At 39.6% G+C, this 19751-nt stretch overlaps 2 protein-coding genes across 2 annotated transcripts; both read left to right on the top strand.

The window, feature by feature from the left end:
* The first annotated feature begins 446 nt into the window (after window positions 1-446).
* Window positions 447-3181, top strand: LOC122839691 (helix-loop-helix protein 13). The gene is made up of 2 exons (XM_044131526.1): window positions 447-1018; window positions 2693-3181. Exons 1-2 carry the CDS (start codon window positions 502-504, stop codon window positions 2728-2730), a joined length of 555 nt encoding a protein of 184 aa, XP_043987461.1. The 5' UTR covers window positions 447-501; the 3' UTR covers window positions 2731-3181.
* An 11918-nt stretch (window positions 3182-15099) lies between these two features.
* On the top strand, window positions 15100-19469 carry twist2 (twist-related protein 2). The gene is made up of 2 exons (XM_044132454.1): window positions 15100-15958; window positions 18596-19469. The coding sequence occupies exon 1, from the start codon at window positions 15429-15431 to the stop codon at window positions 15927-15929; it is 501 nt and encodes a 166-aa protein (XP_043988389.1). The 5' UTR covers window positions 15100-15428; the 3' UTR covers window positions 15930-15958; window positions 18596-19469.
* The last annotated feature ends 282 nt before the right edge of the window (window positions 19470-19751 follow it).

Below are 19751 nucleotides of genomic sequence, written 5' to 3' on the forward strand. Positions count from 1 at the left end.
GATGAAACAATCCCATTCAGGAGCTACTGGGTGTGCATGGCCTGCTGCGCCACAACACTCAGATCTTCCACTGCTGCACATCCTGAATGTTTTTGTGTCAGGGACTACATGAGAGCACGTTTATAATTAGACATGTGTTTTCTGAGCTTTGAGTTATTCAGAGATCTGTTCATCTCTTTGTTTTTTGTTGTTGAAGCAATGAACAATCAAAGACGAGGGGTGAGGAGTCCTGAAGAGCTTCTTTTCAGCCTTTAGAATTTGGTCACAGCGACCCACAGAGAACCGAGAAGGCACTGAAGTATTTAATCGAGATGTTCCCAGGAAGCTGACACACACCAACGATCCACTCAGGTAGATTTTAGACTCTCTGTTGTCTCTTTGCCTTAACCTCTTTACATTATCAGATCTTATTCAAGTATAAAGGGGTAAAACATGGAGGATATTGGGCTCCTTTTAGACTTTGATCAGGATGGCTCCACTGACTTTGCATGTTGGGGACAGATGGACCAAAACTTCCACTTTCAGACCCAGCTGGATTCCTTCCTGATGGACTGCCAGGCAGCCAGCAGTCAGCTCTCCCCCTGGTCTTCTTTTGGCTGTCAGTCTGTGTTTTCAGACACACAGCTGACATTCACTGACTTGGATGTACAGTCACCGGGACTTGGCGCTTGCGCTGAAAGCGACGGATGCTCTGCCGATGAACCTCTGGAAGCAGCCAAGCGCCGCACACGGAGCCTGGTGGTCCAGCAGCCGTTCAAAGTCCAACGGCACGCCGCCAACATCCGGGAGAGGAAGAGGATGCTGAGCATCAACTCTGCCTTTGAGGAGCTGCGCTGCCATGTCCCAACATTCCCCTATGAGAAGCGACTGTCTAAGATAGACACTCTGAAGCTGGCCATCGCCTACATCGCCTTGCTGAGGGAGATCCTCGTGTCGGGGTCTGACCCCAAATCCTATGTTGATGAGTGCATGAAGAGCGGCTACAAGAATCAAAGTGATGCAATCTGGAACACAAGTGGTGAGCTCACTTAGATAAGCCAATTACTTCCCTTTCAGAAACTGCAGCTTAAATATGTAATAATAATGATCTAATATTACTGAAGTAATCCTCTGATTAAATATATTTATCAAACATTTAGATTTTCGTATTCACATATGTAAAGGTCTTTTTGCAGTTGAAGGAAAATTAAGCAGATCATTTTAATCAAGAACTAATTGTGTTCTTTCTTTCAAGGTTTTGAACAAAGGTTTTAATAAACATACTGCTACAGTGCTTGAAATTGAATAATTACACAATGGCTGTCAATATGTTTCATTCTGTCATTGGGAGAAAAAAGAAACAGCTAAAGATTTGGTTTCCAGCCAAATGGGGAAAGTCAAATAAGAATATAATCTAAAACTCTCATCTTGAAACAACATATCTGGAAACTATTCACAGCACTTAATTTCCACATTTTGTCATGCTACAAACGTAATCCAAAAAATAGATTGTAACATGTTTCCATCAAAATAACACACATAACATCAGCGATCTGAAAAATCTAGGTTTTCTTTCTTTGCCATGACTCAAAACTGAGTGCAGATCTATTGCGTATTTGCAGCTCATCCTTTAGATCTCACTCCAACCTGATTGGAGTCCAATTGTTCTACGTTCAGAAGAGTTGACATGATTTGGAAAGAAACACATCTTTATTGACTTTACTTCAGACTTCTGAGACCAGATTGCACAAATCTGAAGGACAGCATTGAACACTCTGATCTTCATTATTTGGAAGAAGCACAATGTTGGAATCTGGCTCTCCCTTGATCTGGTTCCCTGAACAAATGGAGTAATCTCCGAAGAAATGACTTGGTCAGCGATATGATCAATGACCCAGTTTTCACTTTGGAAGAAATCCAGTGTTCCCTTGTGAAAGGAGAAACAACTCCATGGTCATTCACTGACAATGCAGTTTTAAACCTTAAGGCTTTTAGTGTGGCCACTCAAATTATTCAGAATACCACATTAGAGAAACAATATGATCTGGGCTGATGAAACAAACATGGTTCAGTGAATTGAAAGGTTATATCTAAACTTGACTGTCAACCAATGTTGTCCAACACTGAGATTGAGAGGATCTGTACAAAAGAATGGTAAATATGTGTGCCAAGATTGCAGAGAGAGTTCTAACTTGACTTGAGGCTGTAAAAATGATTTCTTTATATATCAATCTGCAAAAATGTCAAACAAACTTTTTTCACTTTGCCACTGCCGGGTATTGTGTTTAGAAAGGCAATTAATTCAATCCATTTTGGAGTGAGTCTGTAACAACAAACCATGGAAGAATGAAGCGCTGTGAATATTTTCTGAGTCCTCTTTAATTAGTCTGACAGGTTTTGGACGGATCATGGTGAATCCCATGAGGCTAATGCAGCCTTGAGCAGCTTTCTCTGCGTTCTGTTTGCACTTTATTCCCAGGTGTGGTTCCCAGAGGCATTCGGCCTTAAATGAGCCTCAGTTTCCTTGTATTCTTATGAGCTTCTTTGTCTTAATTAACTAATTCTTTGGGAATGGACTCTGAAAGCTCTCGTAGCTTTTCATGCATAAGTGCTCCTCTTTTTGTAGAGCCCACACTAAAGACTTGTTAAACAGTCATTAAAATGTATTAACACTCATGCCTTAGCCCCGTTTTTGTCCTTTTGTGCCCCCCAGATCTGACAGCCCGTCTCTCTTGGATAAAGTGGGATTAGCTGGGAAACACGATGGTATCCTGAGTCTGTCGGCTGCAGTTATGTGTCAAAGACGGACAGACCTGCTGGCTTGGTGCAGCCTGCTGACAGACATCTGCAGACTTCTCACCAGGTCACACACCTCCGCCTTTATCAGCCTTCCTCGCCACTTTGTTCCAAGTAGCTTTTAATATTCTAATTTACTGTTAACTGGTAATTGAGAGGCATTGTTTCAGAAATTAGGGTAATAAGGAGTCCTGGCACAGCGCAGCTTTCCCAAACGGATGCCATTTGTCACGGAGAGGCAAAGCTGGTTTCAAACTCAAAGGACTCAAACTTCTGCACACTGAGCTGAAGGGCTTTCTGGACTCATTTTCATCAAGCTGCAGTTGATGTGTTAAAAACAGCCTTTTATTTCGTCTTGTAAATAAAAGATCGAAGTAGACGGTCAGGTGCTGCTTCCAAACAGCAGAAACAGGGGGTGGAAACTGAATTACTCAAATAGCTGCAAATTGTCTTTTACTTAAGCTTTTCATTGGTATTTATAAATAAAGTAGATTATGAAATTGCCTTCCATGGAACGATGTAGGCTACATGTCCTCACCTTCTTAAAATAATGGCCTCAGTCATTTTTTTTTGCCAGAAGTGATTTAGGCCAAAAGAAAAAGTCCCTTTTGGCAAAAAATGACTTATGCCATTATTTTAGGAAGGTGATTCAATATTAAGAACATTTTTTAACCAGGAAATGTGACTATTTTGTCTTCAAGATGTGTTTTCTGCTTCTATTTTTAGATTTTAAGCTCTTTGAGGAGTTGTGCTAAAATGCTAACAATGGCTTAAACGTCTTTCAAAACCATTAAACTATGTTTGCAGTTTGTGCTGATTGGAAAAAAGTCAAGTGACCAAACTGGTGCCTTACCATTTTAAAATGCATTTTCAACTTTTTTTTTCCAACTCTTTCTTTGCTTGAGATTTAATGTAAGTGATTATTTGTTTTTAAAAGGAACTCTGAGAACAATGGAAGTTATCTTCAAATCTTCAATCTTATTTTTCCAACACTTGAAGTTCACGGACCTTATCAGAGATGGTTAGAATCTGACAGATTTACTAACCTATCCCTAATCCAAAACAGATAGCAGGAGACCAGAAAGACGATCAGCCAGTCCAAAGATATAAACACTGAACCTAAATCTCAAGCATTCCTTTTAAAAATATTTCATGATCCATTGATCTGATTCTTTTTTATATTTTTTACTGCCTTTCTCACATTCTGAAGAACACAAAAAAAAACTTTTATTGTTGCAGTGTTTCCTAATCCTCACAGGGGGATCTCAACCCATCAGAATACCATTCATATGAGATATGAATTAGTCATCTGAGTGGAAATTCTGGAGGCCAGAAGGAGTAGGATCCCTCCAGTGTGTGGCTTACATCAGACTCTGTATTTTATTTATTTATTTTCTCTTTTCTTTTTGCACTGAGGCGGTTTATTGATTTAACTTCCGACCGACCTGCTCTGACAAACGCCAAGAGGCTGTTCTCTCGGCTGGCAGGTGTGTTTATCATGTCAGAGGAGCTCTGTGGTCTTTGGCGTTGCACTTGTAAATATAATCAGTGCATTGCATCCTGTGAGGGAGTGGGCTAAATTTAAATCTAAAACAGTTCTGTATAAAGGTCAAGCAGCAGTCAGAACAAAGATTAATTGATTTTGATAATTTCAAAACTGTTCAGATTAAACTGTGCAGTTAGTGGTATAGATATCTTAAAAAATATATTTTGTAGTATAATCTCACACTGAGTGTTGAGCGTGAGACTGAGCAGTAAGCAAATTTAGGAGAGTTACTATTTCCATGTAGTCAGTTTCTGATCTATGTAGATCATAAGACTCGTCTTTCCTATTGAAGTTGTCAGTCTCAGATCATATCTATATTAGAGGTGTAGCGATACCTAAAACTCACAAGATGAGACAGGATATTGAGTTCATGAGAGTATTAGTTTCAAGAAAACTTCACATATCAAATGTATACTTCAAAAAGCCCTTTATTCTGCATTTTTACTGGTTTGAGTCAGCCATACGTTGCGACGGTGCTTTCTACTGCTTTCAGCAACATTTTCCTGTGCTTACATATTGTTCATGGCTCGTCTTTCACTCTTGCTGTTTATCTTTCTTACTGGGAACACAAAATGCTGCCAAACAGTTGATTTAAGAGTTGAAATTAAACTCTTAAATCAGTTGATTCAAGAGTTCAGAAATCATCCTGACTTCTATTACAATGAAGTCAGGACGATTGTAACATTGAATAAACAAAATAATCCCAAAAGTATTTGCTCATCCATCCAAATTGTTCAATTCTCTAACCTATAATATTGGTATATAATATTCAGCATGCAGACTGGTTCTACAAAGATTTGTAAGAGTGGGTCTCCCCCATTTTGGCAGTGACTTCCAGTGTTGTAACAGGATGGAAGAGAACTTGTGCAATATGTCCAGTGATTACAGTGATTGCTATTCCCCAGTCAAACATCATTGGCATTGTTACAAAGTGGAAATGAACGGGTGTGACAGAAACTCAGCACAGCATTACTCAGCAGGTTCAGCCAATGAGCCGCATTCACACTTTCAAACTTCATGCAGCCTTCAGATTTACTCAAGAATAAGTATAGTTCTGGGCGTGCCGTGGTGGTGTAGGGGACAGTTTGTTTGGAGGCCTCGAGTCCTCGTCACAGGTTTGACTCCCGGACCCGACGATATTTGCCGCATGTTTTCCCCTCTTTCCTTCCTCCCTTCCTGTCAGCCTACTTTCATATAAGGAACACTAGAGCCCACAAAAAGTCCCCCCGGAGGGGTAAAAAAAAAAAAAAGTCTAGTTCTATTCTGCAACTTTTGGATGAACCAAATTGACCCAATTAGAATAATTAGTTTACATTTCCATCTTTGTCAGAGCTGAGCGACATGCTGATGAGGCAATTCAGAGTAGAAATGCATCTAAAACTTGCAGGACAGCAGCTCTCAATGACTGGATTTGGACCCCCATGTTATGCAGCTTCATGGAATGGATTTCCATACTGGGAGAGAAGACTCCAAGCTTTATATCAAGTGGGAAAGCACTATAGCGTTGGGATGTTTTTTAGGGATGATGCTGAAGTTTATATTGTGAAGGAAAATTGGGAAATACTTTCTCAACAAAACACCATATAATACGGATGCTGCAGTTGCATTTGTTGTTTTGGAATTATTGGTGCAATTTCTTAAAGTGGATAATTCCCTCATCAGTATATCTCAGTGTTTTTCAAACTATTTCAGTGATGAGATTATTTTACAGCATTATTTCTATATTTTTATTTTTATTACCAGAGGTGCCATTAAATTTAGAAGGGCGCTGGATTACTTATATTTTTATATAACAGGAAATCTATTACATGCGGTTTTTCTGTCTCTTTTCTGTGCCTTTCAGTGACTCCCCCCTCCCCCAAAATAACACAAATTTCAATGATGTTTATATATAGTAAAGGGAATAAGAAAGACTGTTTTATGGTCAAATTTTATAGGGTAAGTCCACAGAGTTTTCATAGCAGAATGACATCATTAATACAAAAAAGAGGGCTGGGCGGCCTGGGTGTGTAACTTTTTAAAAACAATATTACCAGATACGTAATCCCCTAAAAATACATAGTGTACACAGCTTCCCAGCTTTTCATGAGCAGCATTCGCTCAATTTGTCCTCCAGGGCTTCATTGAAGCATTTTCCTAAAAGTAAATAAATAAATAAATAAAAAAGAACATTTGACATGGGATCTTTAAGCTTATTAATATGTTGCAGGGTTATTTATCTCCAAATGCCATCAGAAAATTAAATAAGTGAGAAGATAAAGTTGCAATTTTTCACATCGTTGCGTGATAATTCTGCACACCAAATACTTGCCCAACAATTGTGACTGGCCACAGCAAAGGCAGGAACAAGTCTACTTTAAGCCATCAAATAGGTGGAAATCAAAACATAAATGAATGACATGTGACCATTTGAATATTGGAACTCTGGATTCCAAAATTCAGAAATAAACAGATTTCAAAGTTTCTTCACAAACCTGCTTCTTTTCTCAGATGTGGATGGTTTTTCTTATTTTCTCTGTTTGTTCTCTGCCAACTTGCACCTATATTTGATGTGGCAAGTCAGAATTTTCTCCTAAGAAAGCCAAAAACAAATTTCTTAAAATGAAACCTCAGATCTGAGGGTTATTAATGTTTTGGATTGATAGGGAGGACTGTTCAACAGAAGAATAAATCCACAAAATACAACTAACCTAATATTTATACACCCAGGATACATCAAGAACATCATTCAGGCATTTGCATAAAACCGTCACGTACTGAGACAGGTTGGCTGAAAATGTACACTTCTGCAAACATCAATGTAGAGAGAAAAGATTTTCTGCACTGGAATTTTCACCCTGAGACCAGTCAGTGTGGCTGCTGTGCTTCAGAAAAAAAAACAAAAAACTTTTATCAGGTTTTCTTTACCTAGTTGACAGAATGTTTGATCTGCCTCCCACTGACCTGACCAAGTTGCACAATAATCACACGTTCTTCCTCTGAAACTCTTCCACCCGACTCACATCCACATGGTGATCCAGATCTGCTTTTCTTGTCTCTGCTCAGCTTCAGAGGATCTTTAGCTTTTATCTTTTCAGTGGATCATTTAGATCAGTGTGTGTGTGAGTGTGTCCCAGTAGGCCCAAACTTGAAACAGACCCTTTAATATTTGAAACCTTCTCAGATGTGCATTGGAGCAGTCGGATGCTTCCTCAGCCCCCCTCCAGAGGTCGGATTAAAACCGCTGTGGTAGAGTTGAGTCTCTAAAGTCAGATCAATGGTGTCCAGTGGAGAGGTGAGGATGTTACTGGTTACACAGGTGACAGTAAGACACCGACAGCAGACTGTAAACACCCCACTACTTGTTGACATCCATGAGCTGCTTCGACACAATCAGAGGAACAAACGCCACAACTGTTTGCTCAGTCAGGCCACCTGGCTGAAACATCACTGTGAACCTGGACTAACCCTCCTGCTAACCTTGGCACCAGGGTCACAAGTGCAGTCCTAATTACGCTGCATTATTTGTAGAAGAGGCCAGTCCATCGGCACCCGAGTGCACGGCTTTGCTCATTTGTTCAGCAAATTTACTCTGACCCCCATCAACACCGACCAACCCCCCTCCCCGACCCGTTTCTCCTGGTGAAGTCCAGATTCTGGAAGTAGCATGTGCATAATGAATATAATTTTGTTACAACCAATGTAATTGCTCAGGTGGCCCTGTTTTTTGTTACTGTCAAGTCAGTGAAGTAAGTTGAGGAGAAGTGTGACTGAACGAAGCTTCAGCTGCTTTTTACCAACCATGAACCTTCAAATTAACACCTGGCCTGAAAACAGTCGTGCATTTTTATTCTGTGCAAGTCTAGAGTCATCTCTTATTGCTCCACTCTAGTGGAGCTGCAGAAATTTACAACTGAGGGAGGCCAGGGGGTGGGGATGGGGGGGGGGAGGGGGGGGGGGTATTTTAATATTGTTTCCAGAAAAATATAAGAAATCCTGTTTTCAGTTTGCCACAAAGCAGGTGTGGAACAGCAACTATGTGGTAAAACACATAGCTCACTATATTCAACCATTTAGTTTTTATATCCTCTTGTCCCATCAGGGTCGCCAGGATGCTAGTGTCTGTTACGCTGCTGTCGTTCAGTATACAATCTACCTGTCTGAGAAAGCCTAGAAAATAGGTATTTAAAATAAATCATGTGATTGTAAGTAAATGTTTAAACTTCCTCATGTTTAGAGTTGCTGTTGAACTATAATAAATGAAACACTGACTAACATTTTGATGTGTAATGGTGGCACTTGACAAAACGTAATGTTTACATGTTTTCTCAATCTTGACTTCGTGGTATCTTCTATGACTTTGTATTTTTGTGTTCATGATGAAATCTTTGAACTGCCTTGTTGCTGAAATGTGAAAAACAAATAAGTGTGATTGATTGATTCATTTAATTTTTGTAAAGTACTGTAAATAACACATTTATTCTAAAAAGGTGGATTTTTTTTTGTTCCAAATCACTTAAACAAACTGGAAGTTCAACTGAAGCCAGAGTTCAACTTTGAACATTAGAAATTATTTACCCACCTTTTACCTCATTTGACAATCAAATGACAAATTTTCAGATGAACTACGCTGGTGTTTTCAGAACCATATGTGGCCGGTGACATGGACTCTCACTTGAGGCCTGCACCTGATTTCATATTTAAGTGATGGAGGTGTTGGAGCTCTGGTGGAGTGGTAAGTGTGGTTTCATCACAATCGACGTCATTGATAATATTGCAAATGTACCTTTTCCTAACATCCTTGAAAAGGATACTTATATAAGTATATACATACTTATATAAGAAATAAGCACTGATATTTATTCATCAGGGGCAATTGAGAAAACAAAACTGTTTGGTTCCTTTATGAAATCCATGATTTTTGTTTTTGCTGAAACAGACATAGAGCTGCAAATCATGGCATCGTGTCTTCCTGTACGTCTCCAGAGTGTAAAACCTCAGAGGGCTGCACTTCAAAGCTCAACAGCCATAACTTCACATGGCAGCGGAGCAGACTCAGGTATTGAGCTTACAGTTTTTGAAGAATGGGGGGGTTAGCTGTGCCCTGTTTTCCTTCCACCGTCAGATATCAAAGCAAACTCTGACAGTGGGGGTCTCTGGCATATCAGGCCCCCTTTCCACAGACGAGACAAAGTACTGTGCAACGAGCCTGCATTGCATTAAACAAAGTCTAAATGTTTCAAGCTGTTACACACGCCCTGGTGAAACCTCTATGAAAGGGCCCCTAATGCGATTTCAGAAACACCTTGTCATCGGCCCCAGGGCAGCAGGATGGAGAGGTGTGGGTGAATGCATTAGCAGGTTCTCAGTGTTTCAGGTTGACTCTATGGCTGCAGGTATACCTACGGTTTTATAACCTAATGCTTACATCAGAACTAAGCTCAAGTATTTATTGGGAGTGAGGAATGGTCAGCTTAATTTATATAAAAGTTTTTGTGCAGTTTGTCACCATGGAGGTACTTTTATCGACTGAGTCTTTTAGTCAGACCGTTTATTCTCATGTTCTGATAACGAAGATCGGTTTTCACGGTTTCCCAAGATGTTTTCACCAAATAGTTAAATTGTGATTGAGATTGCTACTTTTGATGTTCTCATCCTACAAATTACAAAATATTCTGATAAAATTTTAACTCCATATCATTCGTCTCTAATATTGAGTGTTTCTGACTTTAATTTGTTTGTGCACTAACAGATGTTAGCTGTTTCACTAGATTATAAACCTGGGAGGTTATTGGGGGAAGAGTCAATACCAAAAGCACAGCCTTGTGTGATATTCAGTGACAAAACTGTTTTAATGGTTATTTGGCCTCTGTTGGTAAGCTTCCATCTCCAAACACACAGCATTATGTGGATTTATTGAAATAAACACAATTATATGACTGTGGAAAAAGGACATATGACTCATCGTAAACCTAAAACAAAGAAAAAAATAGTACATCATATAATTTGCTATTTTAGCTTTAGTTTTCTTAGTCCAAGTCAGTTTCTTAGTTAGTATCTAGTAAATGATCACCTGATGGATGAATCTCTCTTTACACATCAGAAATTGGCTCGCTGAAAGCAAACTATGTCGAAATTTACCATTTTTACGCAGAACAGTGTTATGCAGTAATTCAAGACTAAATGTGGATTCCTGCTGTGTGTGACGTGGAGTCACATGAGTCACAGTTTCACAATTTACTGGAAGTGAGCTGTGCAATAAACCAGACAAACTATGCAGTTTTTCTCTTTTGTTTTTTTAAATATTGGCATCAATTCATTCCTTTCAAAATGGAACATTTTAGTGAACAGACAAATTAAATAGCATGTTATCGTTATATTAACAATAGGGTATAACACTTGAATATGACAAACTTTCTGCCACTAATTGAAGTTGCTCAAACTAACTCTAACCTGGGGCGTGCTGTGGTGGCGTAGGGCATAGCGCGACCCACGTTGGAGACCCTGAGTCCTTGACGCGGCCGTCGCGGGTTCAATTCCCAGACCCGGTGACAGATGTCTTCCCCCCTCTTTCATGTCAGCCTACTTTCATATAAGGGACACTAGAGCCCAAAAATAAGACCCCTGGAGGGGAAAAAAATTAACTTTAACTCTAATTCTAAACCATTTTATTGGTTCCTGTTCCTGTATCTAGTCAGAACTAGATACAGTTCTGACTGTTTTTTTATAGTTGTTTTTCTGCTGGAAGTCAAACACCAGTTTTAGGGTGACCATTTATTGGATTATTTTTTATCATGATAACATTTTTGATTAATTGTTGTCTTGATAAATCCCAATTAGTGATGTTATAAAAACTGACGTAAATGTTTTTACTATTTTCGCCACATCAATAATGACAATTTAAAGTAAATGGGATCCTGAAGAAGCACATTTCATATGGGAATGTTTTTCAAAATCAATATTTGTGTTTGTGGTGCTATTGACGCTGTTCACAGTCATGTAGTTACCTACAGAAGTGAAGTAATAACTAATTTATTATCAATGTTACTTTTATAACAATAGTACCACAAAATATTGTGATAAAATCCAAATTCCATATCTCTTTTGTAGCATCTCCGATGTTTTCGTTCAGGATTTGCATCTATTTAGCTCTCTCCTTATTCCTACCAAGAGTTTTAAGATATTCATAATTAATATTGAAATACTTTCCAACCAGACTTGTGAATCTCTGCCCCATCAAATTAAACCCAGGTTGACTCTTTTTACTAATTATGTGATTTATGAAGGGCTTTATTTAGAGCTCTTAGATTAAATGGGAATAAATACAAATGCATTTGACTCTTTTCAGATTTTGTTTTTCATTCGAACTATGTGTGTTTTGTTTGAATTTCCAGCTATTGATTATTTTGTTTTGGTCTACCACATCAAATCAAATCCCAATAAAATATTTTGAAGTTCAACATAATTGCGACAAAATGTGAAAAAGCTTAAATATGAATCACTGGGAGACTAATATAATACATACTGATGTAGGTGATGAGAAAGTGATGGTGAACTCTGTGCTTGAGTTTGTGGCAGATGCGAAAATACAAGCAGACATGTGCTTTGGTTCTCCTCGTTAAAATTATTCGGGGTGAGCCGCACTCTGGCGGAGGTGGTAGAAGTCAAAGGTGACTGGTCCTGGCATCCTCACGGACAGTAAAGCTCCTCCAACAAATCACACGTTAGTGTCAGATCAAAGCGTCTTATAAATCTTCACAGCTCCGCACGTTTGGCCGGGTTTTGCTTGTTCTGGTCCTGTTCCCTCGTTCCGTGCCAAACCTGTTTCTTGTCTCTCGTCACCTCTCCATCTCACTAGTCATCTCCATGTCTTGAATTCGGGAGGCTGATGGCAGTGCGTGTAGCCAGGATGTGGTTCTGTGACAACACAGAGGATGTAGAATCACAGAGGCTGTGCCCTTGAACCCATGTGGAGTCCATTTCGGAGGTGTCAGACAAGACAGAAGTACGTCACCCTGCTCCGCTGAGTTACAGCCGAGGCTCATCTTTGATCTGCAAATAAAGGCCATCTCTCTTTCTTCTGTCTCACCTCATTCTTCTGTGAATATTCTTCTTTTTATCTCCCACCATTCCTCTCAGAGGGGGATTCTGTAGACTGAGATTCACTCCAAACTCCAAAGAACATCATGTGAGTTAAACATGAATCACCTCCCAGAATCCACAGGGGATTGAAGAAGATCTACTGTCACAAATAAACAGCTCACAGACTTTACTGAGGTTATCATGAAGACAAAGCTTGGTTCTGTATTTTATAAAATGTATTATTATGAATAGATGAGAAACAGTCAAAGAATCATTAATACTCAAGGATATCATGAACAGGAAGCCACATTTAGTTGTGTTAAACTAATGTTTACTCTGCAAGTCAAAAATCTCGCACGTTTTACAATAGCAAGTAGAGTTAACTTTTTATTAATTTTGTCTTCTCTTCAAGAGTTGAGTAAAGAAGGATTTTTAAATGATCACTTTAAAATATGAAAGAAGACAAAGAGAGGAACTATTTCCCAAGTTTTTAAAATCTGATGCTAAATTCTTGTTCACATCAAATGAAAAAGAAAATTGCACTTGCCCTCAGTATCTTGTTCAGAGGTTTTCGTTCCAGTGACTGCACCTTGGTTTTCCTTCTTGGTGCCGTGCCACCACCGGTGAGAAAGGGAACAGGTTTTTAAAGGGATTGGTTTGTTTGGCAAAGTGCAGTGGGAAAGTGAACCGCAACAGCAGCAGCTGAAAATGTAACAAATGCTGCAATTTTGGTTCCCAATCGAACCAAGTCTACCAGACTATCAGGTGTGAAAACACCCTTAGTGTATGTAAGTTCCTGACTTTAAAGGAAGGAATAAAAATTCTCCCAAAAACCAAGTCTCTCTCTTTCATTACTCTGGCTTTTAGCAAACAGGTATAATGCCAATAATCCCCACTGTCCGTAATGAATAGCTGGCTGCTAGATACAGTGAATAGAAAATATTGCTAGCAGACCCACCCCCTTGTCATCGGTGTGTGTGTGTTTGTCAGCTTACCTCACAGATGCTGCACAGGATCACTCTGCTTTCTACAAAGTCAGGACCTTCTCCCCCAAGCGCAGAGGCCTCCTGCAGCTGAGCGGTGGAGCTGAAGATCAGAGGTCACAATCAGGGAAAGTGTGTTGGCGTGTGTGTGCGTGTGTGTGTGTGTGTGTGATTCCGAGAGTTCACATTCCTTCTTTCATGCTGCAAGTGCATAAACTTGAGCATTACTTTCCTCCTGGCACATGTGAAGCATTACAGTCTCCACCAGCAGGCTGTATCCTGCAGATCGCCGCTGTCTGGATCACGGCTCCGGCGCTGCGTGAAAAACACTGTGACAGTAAGTGGAGCCTGAAACACAAAGCAGACCAGGCTTTTCCAGCATAAACAAGCGTGCGTTTCATGGGTTCAAACTGTGCTGCACAACAAGCAGGAGGTGATGGGTTCCACCTCATTTGTAACGGCCGAGCAGTTTCTCCTGGATGGGTAAAACAAACAATGCTGATAATGAAATCTGAACTTTTTCACATATTTTTCCTGGAGTGTCAGTTTTGTTAATTTACTTCCTAACACAAGACAGTTCAAGACTATTCTGGCTAATAATTCATTCGTTTGCAGGTAATAACCTTGCAAACGAGGAGAAAACAATGAAGTTCAACTCATGCATTACTTTTTCTTAGAAACACTTGTTGATTAGAGATAAGATGAACTCCTCTTTATGGTTGTGATGGTAGGAAAGAGCAAAAACAAGCGTACGAGATAAAATTAACTTCTTTTTAGGTTTAGGTAACCAGTTGTTTTCTTGTAACTGCGCCATAACTCACCAAGATCAAAAATCATCTTACTTGAATATCATGTTCTTTTGTATTTCCCATTTTGAAGAGTTACTCAAGGAAACAGGCCTCCCTCGGAAAACAAGAAGTTTTAAATGAGTTATTAAATGGTATTTGTTCAACATTTTTTATCAAAGCAATTTATTCTTAATGTGGGTTTTTTTTTTCGTTTTTAACGAATGAATTCAAATCAAATGTATTTGTCTAAACATTTCCGTGGGACCATGCTCCCGCAGGAGGACATACATTTATTAAGTCTTTTCACCTTCACGCCACTGAGCAAGTTAGGGTTCAAATCAAAGCAGGTGCAGTCAGCTGATGTGATAAAACCTGGAAAACATGTGCTGAGATTCTTCAGATGTTCTAATGTAAGCCACCTGCGCGCTGCGTTTTTCTGCGTGGATAAACGACACAGGACGCGGGTGAAGGGAGAGTCTGGAAGCGTGGCGCGCACACTGGAGAGAGCGGGCTGTTTGTTGAAAAAAAATCCTTTGTCGCTTTAGGATCTGTGAAAACCCACACAAGTGATTTGACTTGAATTTTAAGCTGGCTGCTTTTCTCCAGAACCCGCGCGTAAATCGCTCTCCAAGGTGCGCACCCTCCGACTAAAACACATCGTTACCAGCCAGTGGTATTCATGGAGGAATTTTATAAAATCTTATGAAGAAATTAGATGCAATAAAATAAAATTAAGAATTCATATTTGATATATTTTTCAATAAATATCACTTTAGATAGCCGAATAATTTAATGTATCGCTTTTTAATCCACTTTGGTTGATTGTGGGATTTAAAAAGAGCAAGAAAAAATATCAGTTCGGTTTTATTGCTGAGGACAACCTAATTAAATAAGATCAGGAGGGTCTTTAGCTTGTGACAGTGAATAATCTCCAGATACATAAAACCACCGCAGCCTCCTGCTCATCGGAGAGAGGCGCACCCAGGACTCACCCTCCGCCTCCGCCCACCAAACCCCTCCCCTTCCACCCTCAAAACTATTTAGCATCTGAAGTTGGGACAAAATTTCCAAAAAACATTTTTTTAGAACAAAAATAATACTTTCTGCGAGAGTAGACGCGGGCCAGCCACCAGAGTGAGCTTCGGCGTGTTAGAAGAAGAGCATCTCTAAAAGTTCTTCTCCTCCTTTCTAAGGATTTACATTTATCCTGTAACCACGGCTTCGAAGGTGGACACCGTTTTTTCCTCCCTGTCTCTACATTTCTTCAAGAAAGAAATGGAAGAGGGCTCCAGCTCCCCGGTCTCCCCTGTGGATAGTCTGGTGACGAGCGAGGAGGAGCCGGAGCGGCAGCAGAAGCGCTTCTCCAGGAAGAGGAGGCACAGCAAGAAGTCCGGAGAGGACAGCAGCGGGAGCAGCCCCGGTACCGGGCCGGGGAAGCGGGGCAAGAAGCCCAGCCCGAGCAGCAACCAGTCGTACGAGGAGCTGCAGAACCAGCGGGTCCTGGCGAACGTGCGGGAGCGTCAGCGGACTCAGTCTCTGAACGAGGCCTTCGCGTCTCTACGCAAAATTATCCCCACGCTGCCCTCGGACAAACTGAGCAAGATCCAGACTCTGAAGCTGGCCTCCAGGTACATAGACTTTCTGTGCCAGGTGCTGCAGAGCGACGAGATGGACAGCAAGATGTCCAGCTGTAGCTACGTAGCGCACGAGAGACTCAGTTACGCGTTCTCGGTGTGGAGGATGGAGGGCGCCTGGTCCATGTCAGCATCCCACTAGCAGTCAGAGACAAACACAATGCCAAAGCGGTGGGTACACTGAGACGTGAGAGCTTTCAGTTTATTGTTCCAAATGTAATCGTTTCTATCCTTATCATCCATAATTTTCATTAAAATATGCTCAGACCCACGCATCCAGCTGACAGTAGATATTAAAAGAAAATTGTGGAGTGGGTTAAAAAAACTTTCGGATTTGTTCCAATGAATCTCTGAGCTGCGAGAGTTTCTAATTAGAATTTTGTAGATCCGGCCAGAGGCAGAATCAAGCTAAGCAGCAACTTAGAGCCTCCAAACTTCCTGGGTCCCCAGCAGGCCTTCTCACACTCAAAAACGCACATTTGTTTGAATTCACTCAGATTTTAAAAAGCAGCTCATTGTTATGATTTTAAAAACAGTCTGATAAATATTTTACTGCTCATAATTAGAGTTTTTTGCATAGAGAAGCATGTAGCAGGTTGGGACTTCAGGTCCCTTAAAAAAAAAATCTGCATTAAATTCATTAGGATTTGTTGAAATCTTTGAAGAGCAAAAGAAAACTTTTTAATTACTTTAATTAGTTTGTATTACTAGAAATTAAGAAGTCTGTAAAACATAAAAGTGTTTTAAATTGCTTGTGTTTCAATCAAACTGTATGAATATGAGGAACAGGAAGTGAATTACTAAATACAAGAATAATAAATTTATAATACAAAATTAGAATTATGTATAAAATAATGAATAACTCTATTAATAAAAAATATGACAGAAATAAACAAACAGTAATGAAAGTAATGAAAAGTTGATCAAGTTCAGTGTTTTGATTTAAAATGTGAAATATGGAGATGTGATGACACATCACATATAAAAGATAAAGTTCATCGTATATCCATCCATCCATCCATCCAGTTGGATTGAATTACCTCCACCCAAATGCAGCAACACTTAACATCTCTGTCTATTTGACTGCTGTCGCTTTAAAAACAAAAATACAGAGAAAAAAGGCCATTAAAATTCATGTTTAGTGTTCATTGGAGGGAAATACATTGAACATGTTAGAAAAAACAGCACTGTATGTTTGTTTTATTTATTTTGAGATTTTTTTTTTAGCAAACTCCTAATAAGATTTCTAATAATAATAATAATAATAATAATAATAATAATAATAATAATAATAATAATAATAATAATAATAATAATAATCTGCCGGTTTACTGTACTGATTAAACTCGGCCTCCACCAGCAGGCCCAAATTGCTTTCTATGTGAAAGACAAGCTATGAATATGAAATCAGCGGTTTTGTGGTCCTTGGTGGGTGAAGGACTTCCCCCAAAATCTAATTGTGCTCCAGGCCCCACACAACCTTTGACCGGCACTGGCGTCTTGTAACGGGTCTGCATCTGAATGCTGCAGCTTCTGATCTTTAGGCGGAACAGAGCCATCACTGAGCATCCAGCTGGATGCTCGGGTCAGATATCTAGATAGTGAAGGTGCTATTCGTCCTGTTTCCAACAGAAGATCACAATAAACCTGAGACTTGTACTTCTCTTCTTGACATGGGTGATAAAGGGGAGGGAGGAGATTTGAAATGCAGGAGTGCGCCGAAAAAGGAGCGCAGCAGCTGTGGTGCCATCACGGCTAATTTATATCCGCAATAGAGGCTTTTCCTGCGCGCAGACCGCAGGAATGGGCAGCTCGGCTGGACATGAAAAGTTCAAGTCGGTGCAAGATAATAAAAACAGAGGAACGCATTAACGAGCAGTCAGCCTGCGGTTACAGAGGACTTTTTTAAATGTAGATTTGCAGCCTAGCCTTACGTTCTGGTTGTTCCCTTTTAACCAAACTTAAACTCATCTGTTCGTACACTTTGCTGCACTGACTTTTTAGGAAGTGTTTTAATTGTCACACAAATAGTTCATTGACTTCTTATTATGGTTATTAAGGTTGGCCGGTCATTATATTCAGGCAAAAATAGTTGAAAATATTTTAACCCATGTAAAGACTAAAACTTGGGTCTGAATAAAGACATTAACTTTTTAGACACATGTTGAACGTAGTTTGACGTCTTTTCACCTTCCACTTTACATTTCCTTTTAGACCGAAGGGAATATAATCTAAAGGCCTATTTACAACTTTTGCTCGTGTTCAGGATGAAAAAAGTGTCGCATGAGATGCGCATTAGGCTAAAATCACATGTGATGATCATATCTGATCCGATCCACATGTAAATAACAGTAAAATATATGTTTTACAGACGGATTGTATTTGAAACCTGCCATTTAGCTAACCTTTCAAATCCAATAATAATAATACATATTTTTAAGTGAAACATAGAACATTATTTTTCGTAAGTATAATTTGTTGGGTTCAAACAATAAAAATCAAATCAGCCAGGTTGTTCTCTTCAGAAGAAAGACCTCTGAGCGTATTTGCATATTATTTGAGTGAGACCATTAAAACCCCGCAGGAACTGCTTTCTATTGTTATAGGATTGTGCCTCAGGTGCCTTCTAATAAATTTGCAGCTGGACCAGTCACATAAAAAACAGCCCATATGGTTTTACTCAGTTCAGGGGTTCATAATTGATTCATTAAGGACTTCCCGCTTTCTCTCAGAATTCAGATTGTGTGTATTTCAGTGATTTGTGAGACTTAATGAGTATTTCTCTGTTCTTTTTTTCTTCTATTTCAGACTGTTTGCTTCCGAATTATGTAAAAGAGATTATTGAAGAACTGATTGACCTCAGAGGCCAAGGATGGAGCAGAGGCGTGATGTGGCCCACGAAGTGTGTATGCGTGTGTGTGCGTGAGTGTGTGTGGACGCAGATTCATCACACCGCGGAGGATAGAACTGTGCAAAGTGCGCAGCGGGCCAACACAGATCCGCCAGCTGTGCGCATTTACGGCCTGAACTCTCACTAAAGCCTTCCTTTAAAAAAAAACCATGGAGATTTATTTTGTTTTTCAAAGACTTTAAGCCAGATTATGAATTTATATATAGATATATGAAAGCATATTGTACATATTTGTGTAACTATATCCTGCAAGGGGACCAATGCAATTCGGAGTCTTTTCGCTGCATGGGGTTTATTCCAACGACTTCCTTCTAAGTTTTGTCCAGTTTCCACTGTTGTTTTTGTTTATTTATTAAACGGGTATTTTTTCTAAACAACAACAAAAAAAATGTACTTCTGTGTTTTTTCACATATACTTAAAAACTCATTAAAATGTTCGGTTTAATAAGTTTGAATAACAAAGTAGAACTGGCTCTCGTTGAAGGGATTTTTCCCTCTGTGTGTTGGGTGTGAGAAGTTGCCCTTTCCCCTCCCCTCTGCGCTTGTTATGGAAAGAAAACCCTGCTTAAAAAAAAAAGAAAAACAGAGCCCATAAAGATCCGGCTTCATTAAGGGCGCAGGAAATAAAGTTCAGCCACATAAAGTGTTTGTGCGCTTTTATAACTAGGCAATCAGTGTTTAAACTGCGACTCCTTCGACCGCAGATAAGGACAATAACTCCGCCAAAGGTTAAAAAAAATAAAGACAAATAAATAAAAGACCTCAAAATTACGACTGAATAAATTCTTTTGAGTTTAAAACGTTCAGCTGTTTACATCCAGCTTTCACAGACGTGGTTCTAGATACAATCTGAGCGTAAAACAGGAGCTCATTGTGAACGATGGTTGCTGCTTTCAGGGACTGTCGGGGCTAAGCGACGCTCTGGGACTGAAGCAAAAATAAAACTCCTATCTCACACACACTGAAGCTGTAGCATGAGATCATTTGGGAATTAAATACATTAATAATGCTGCTTTGAAATCATTTATTGTCCAGCTGGGACCGAAATGTGTT

The sequence above is a fragment of the Gambusia affinis genome, linkage group LG11, assembly GCF_019740435.1.
Source record: "Gambusia affinis linkage group LG11, SWU_Gaff_1.0, whole genome shotgun sequence".
NCBI lineage: Eukaryota > Metazoa > Chordata > Actinopteri > Cyprinodontiformes > Poeciliidae > Gambusia > Gambusia affinis.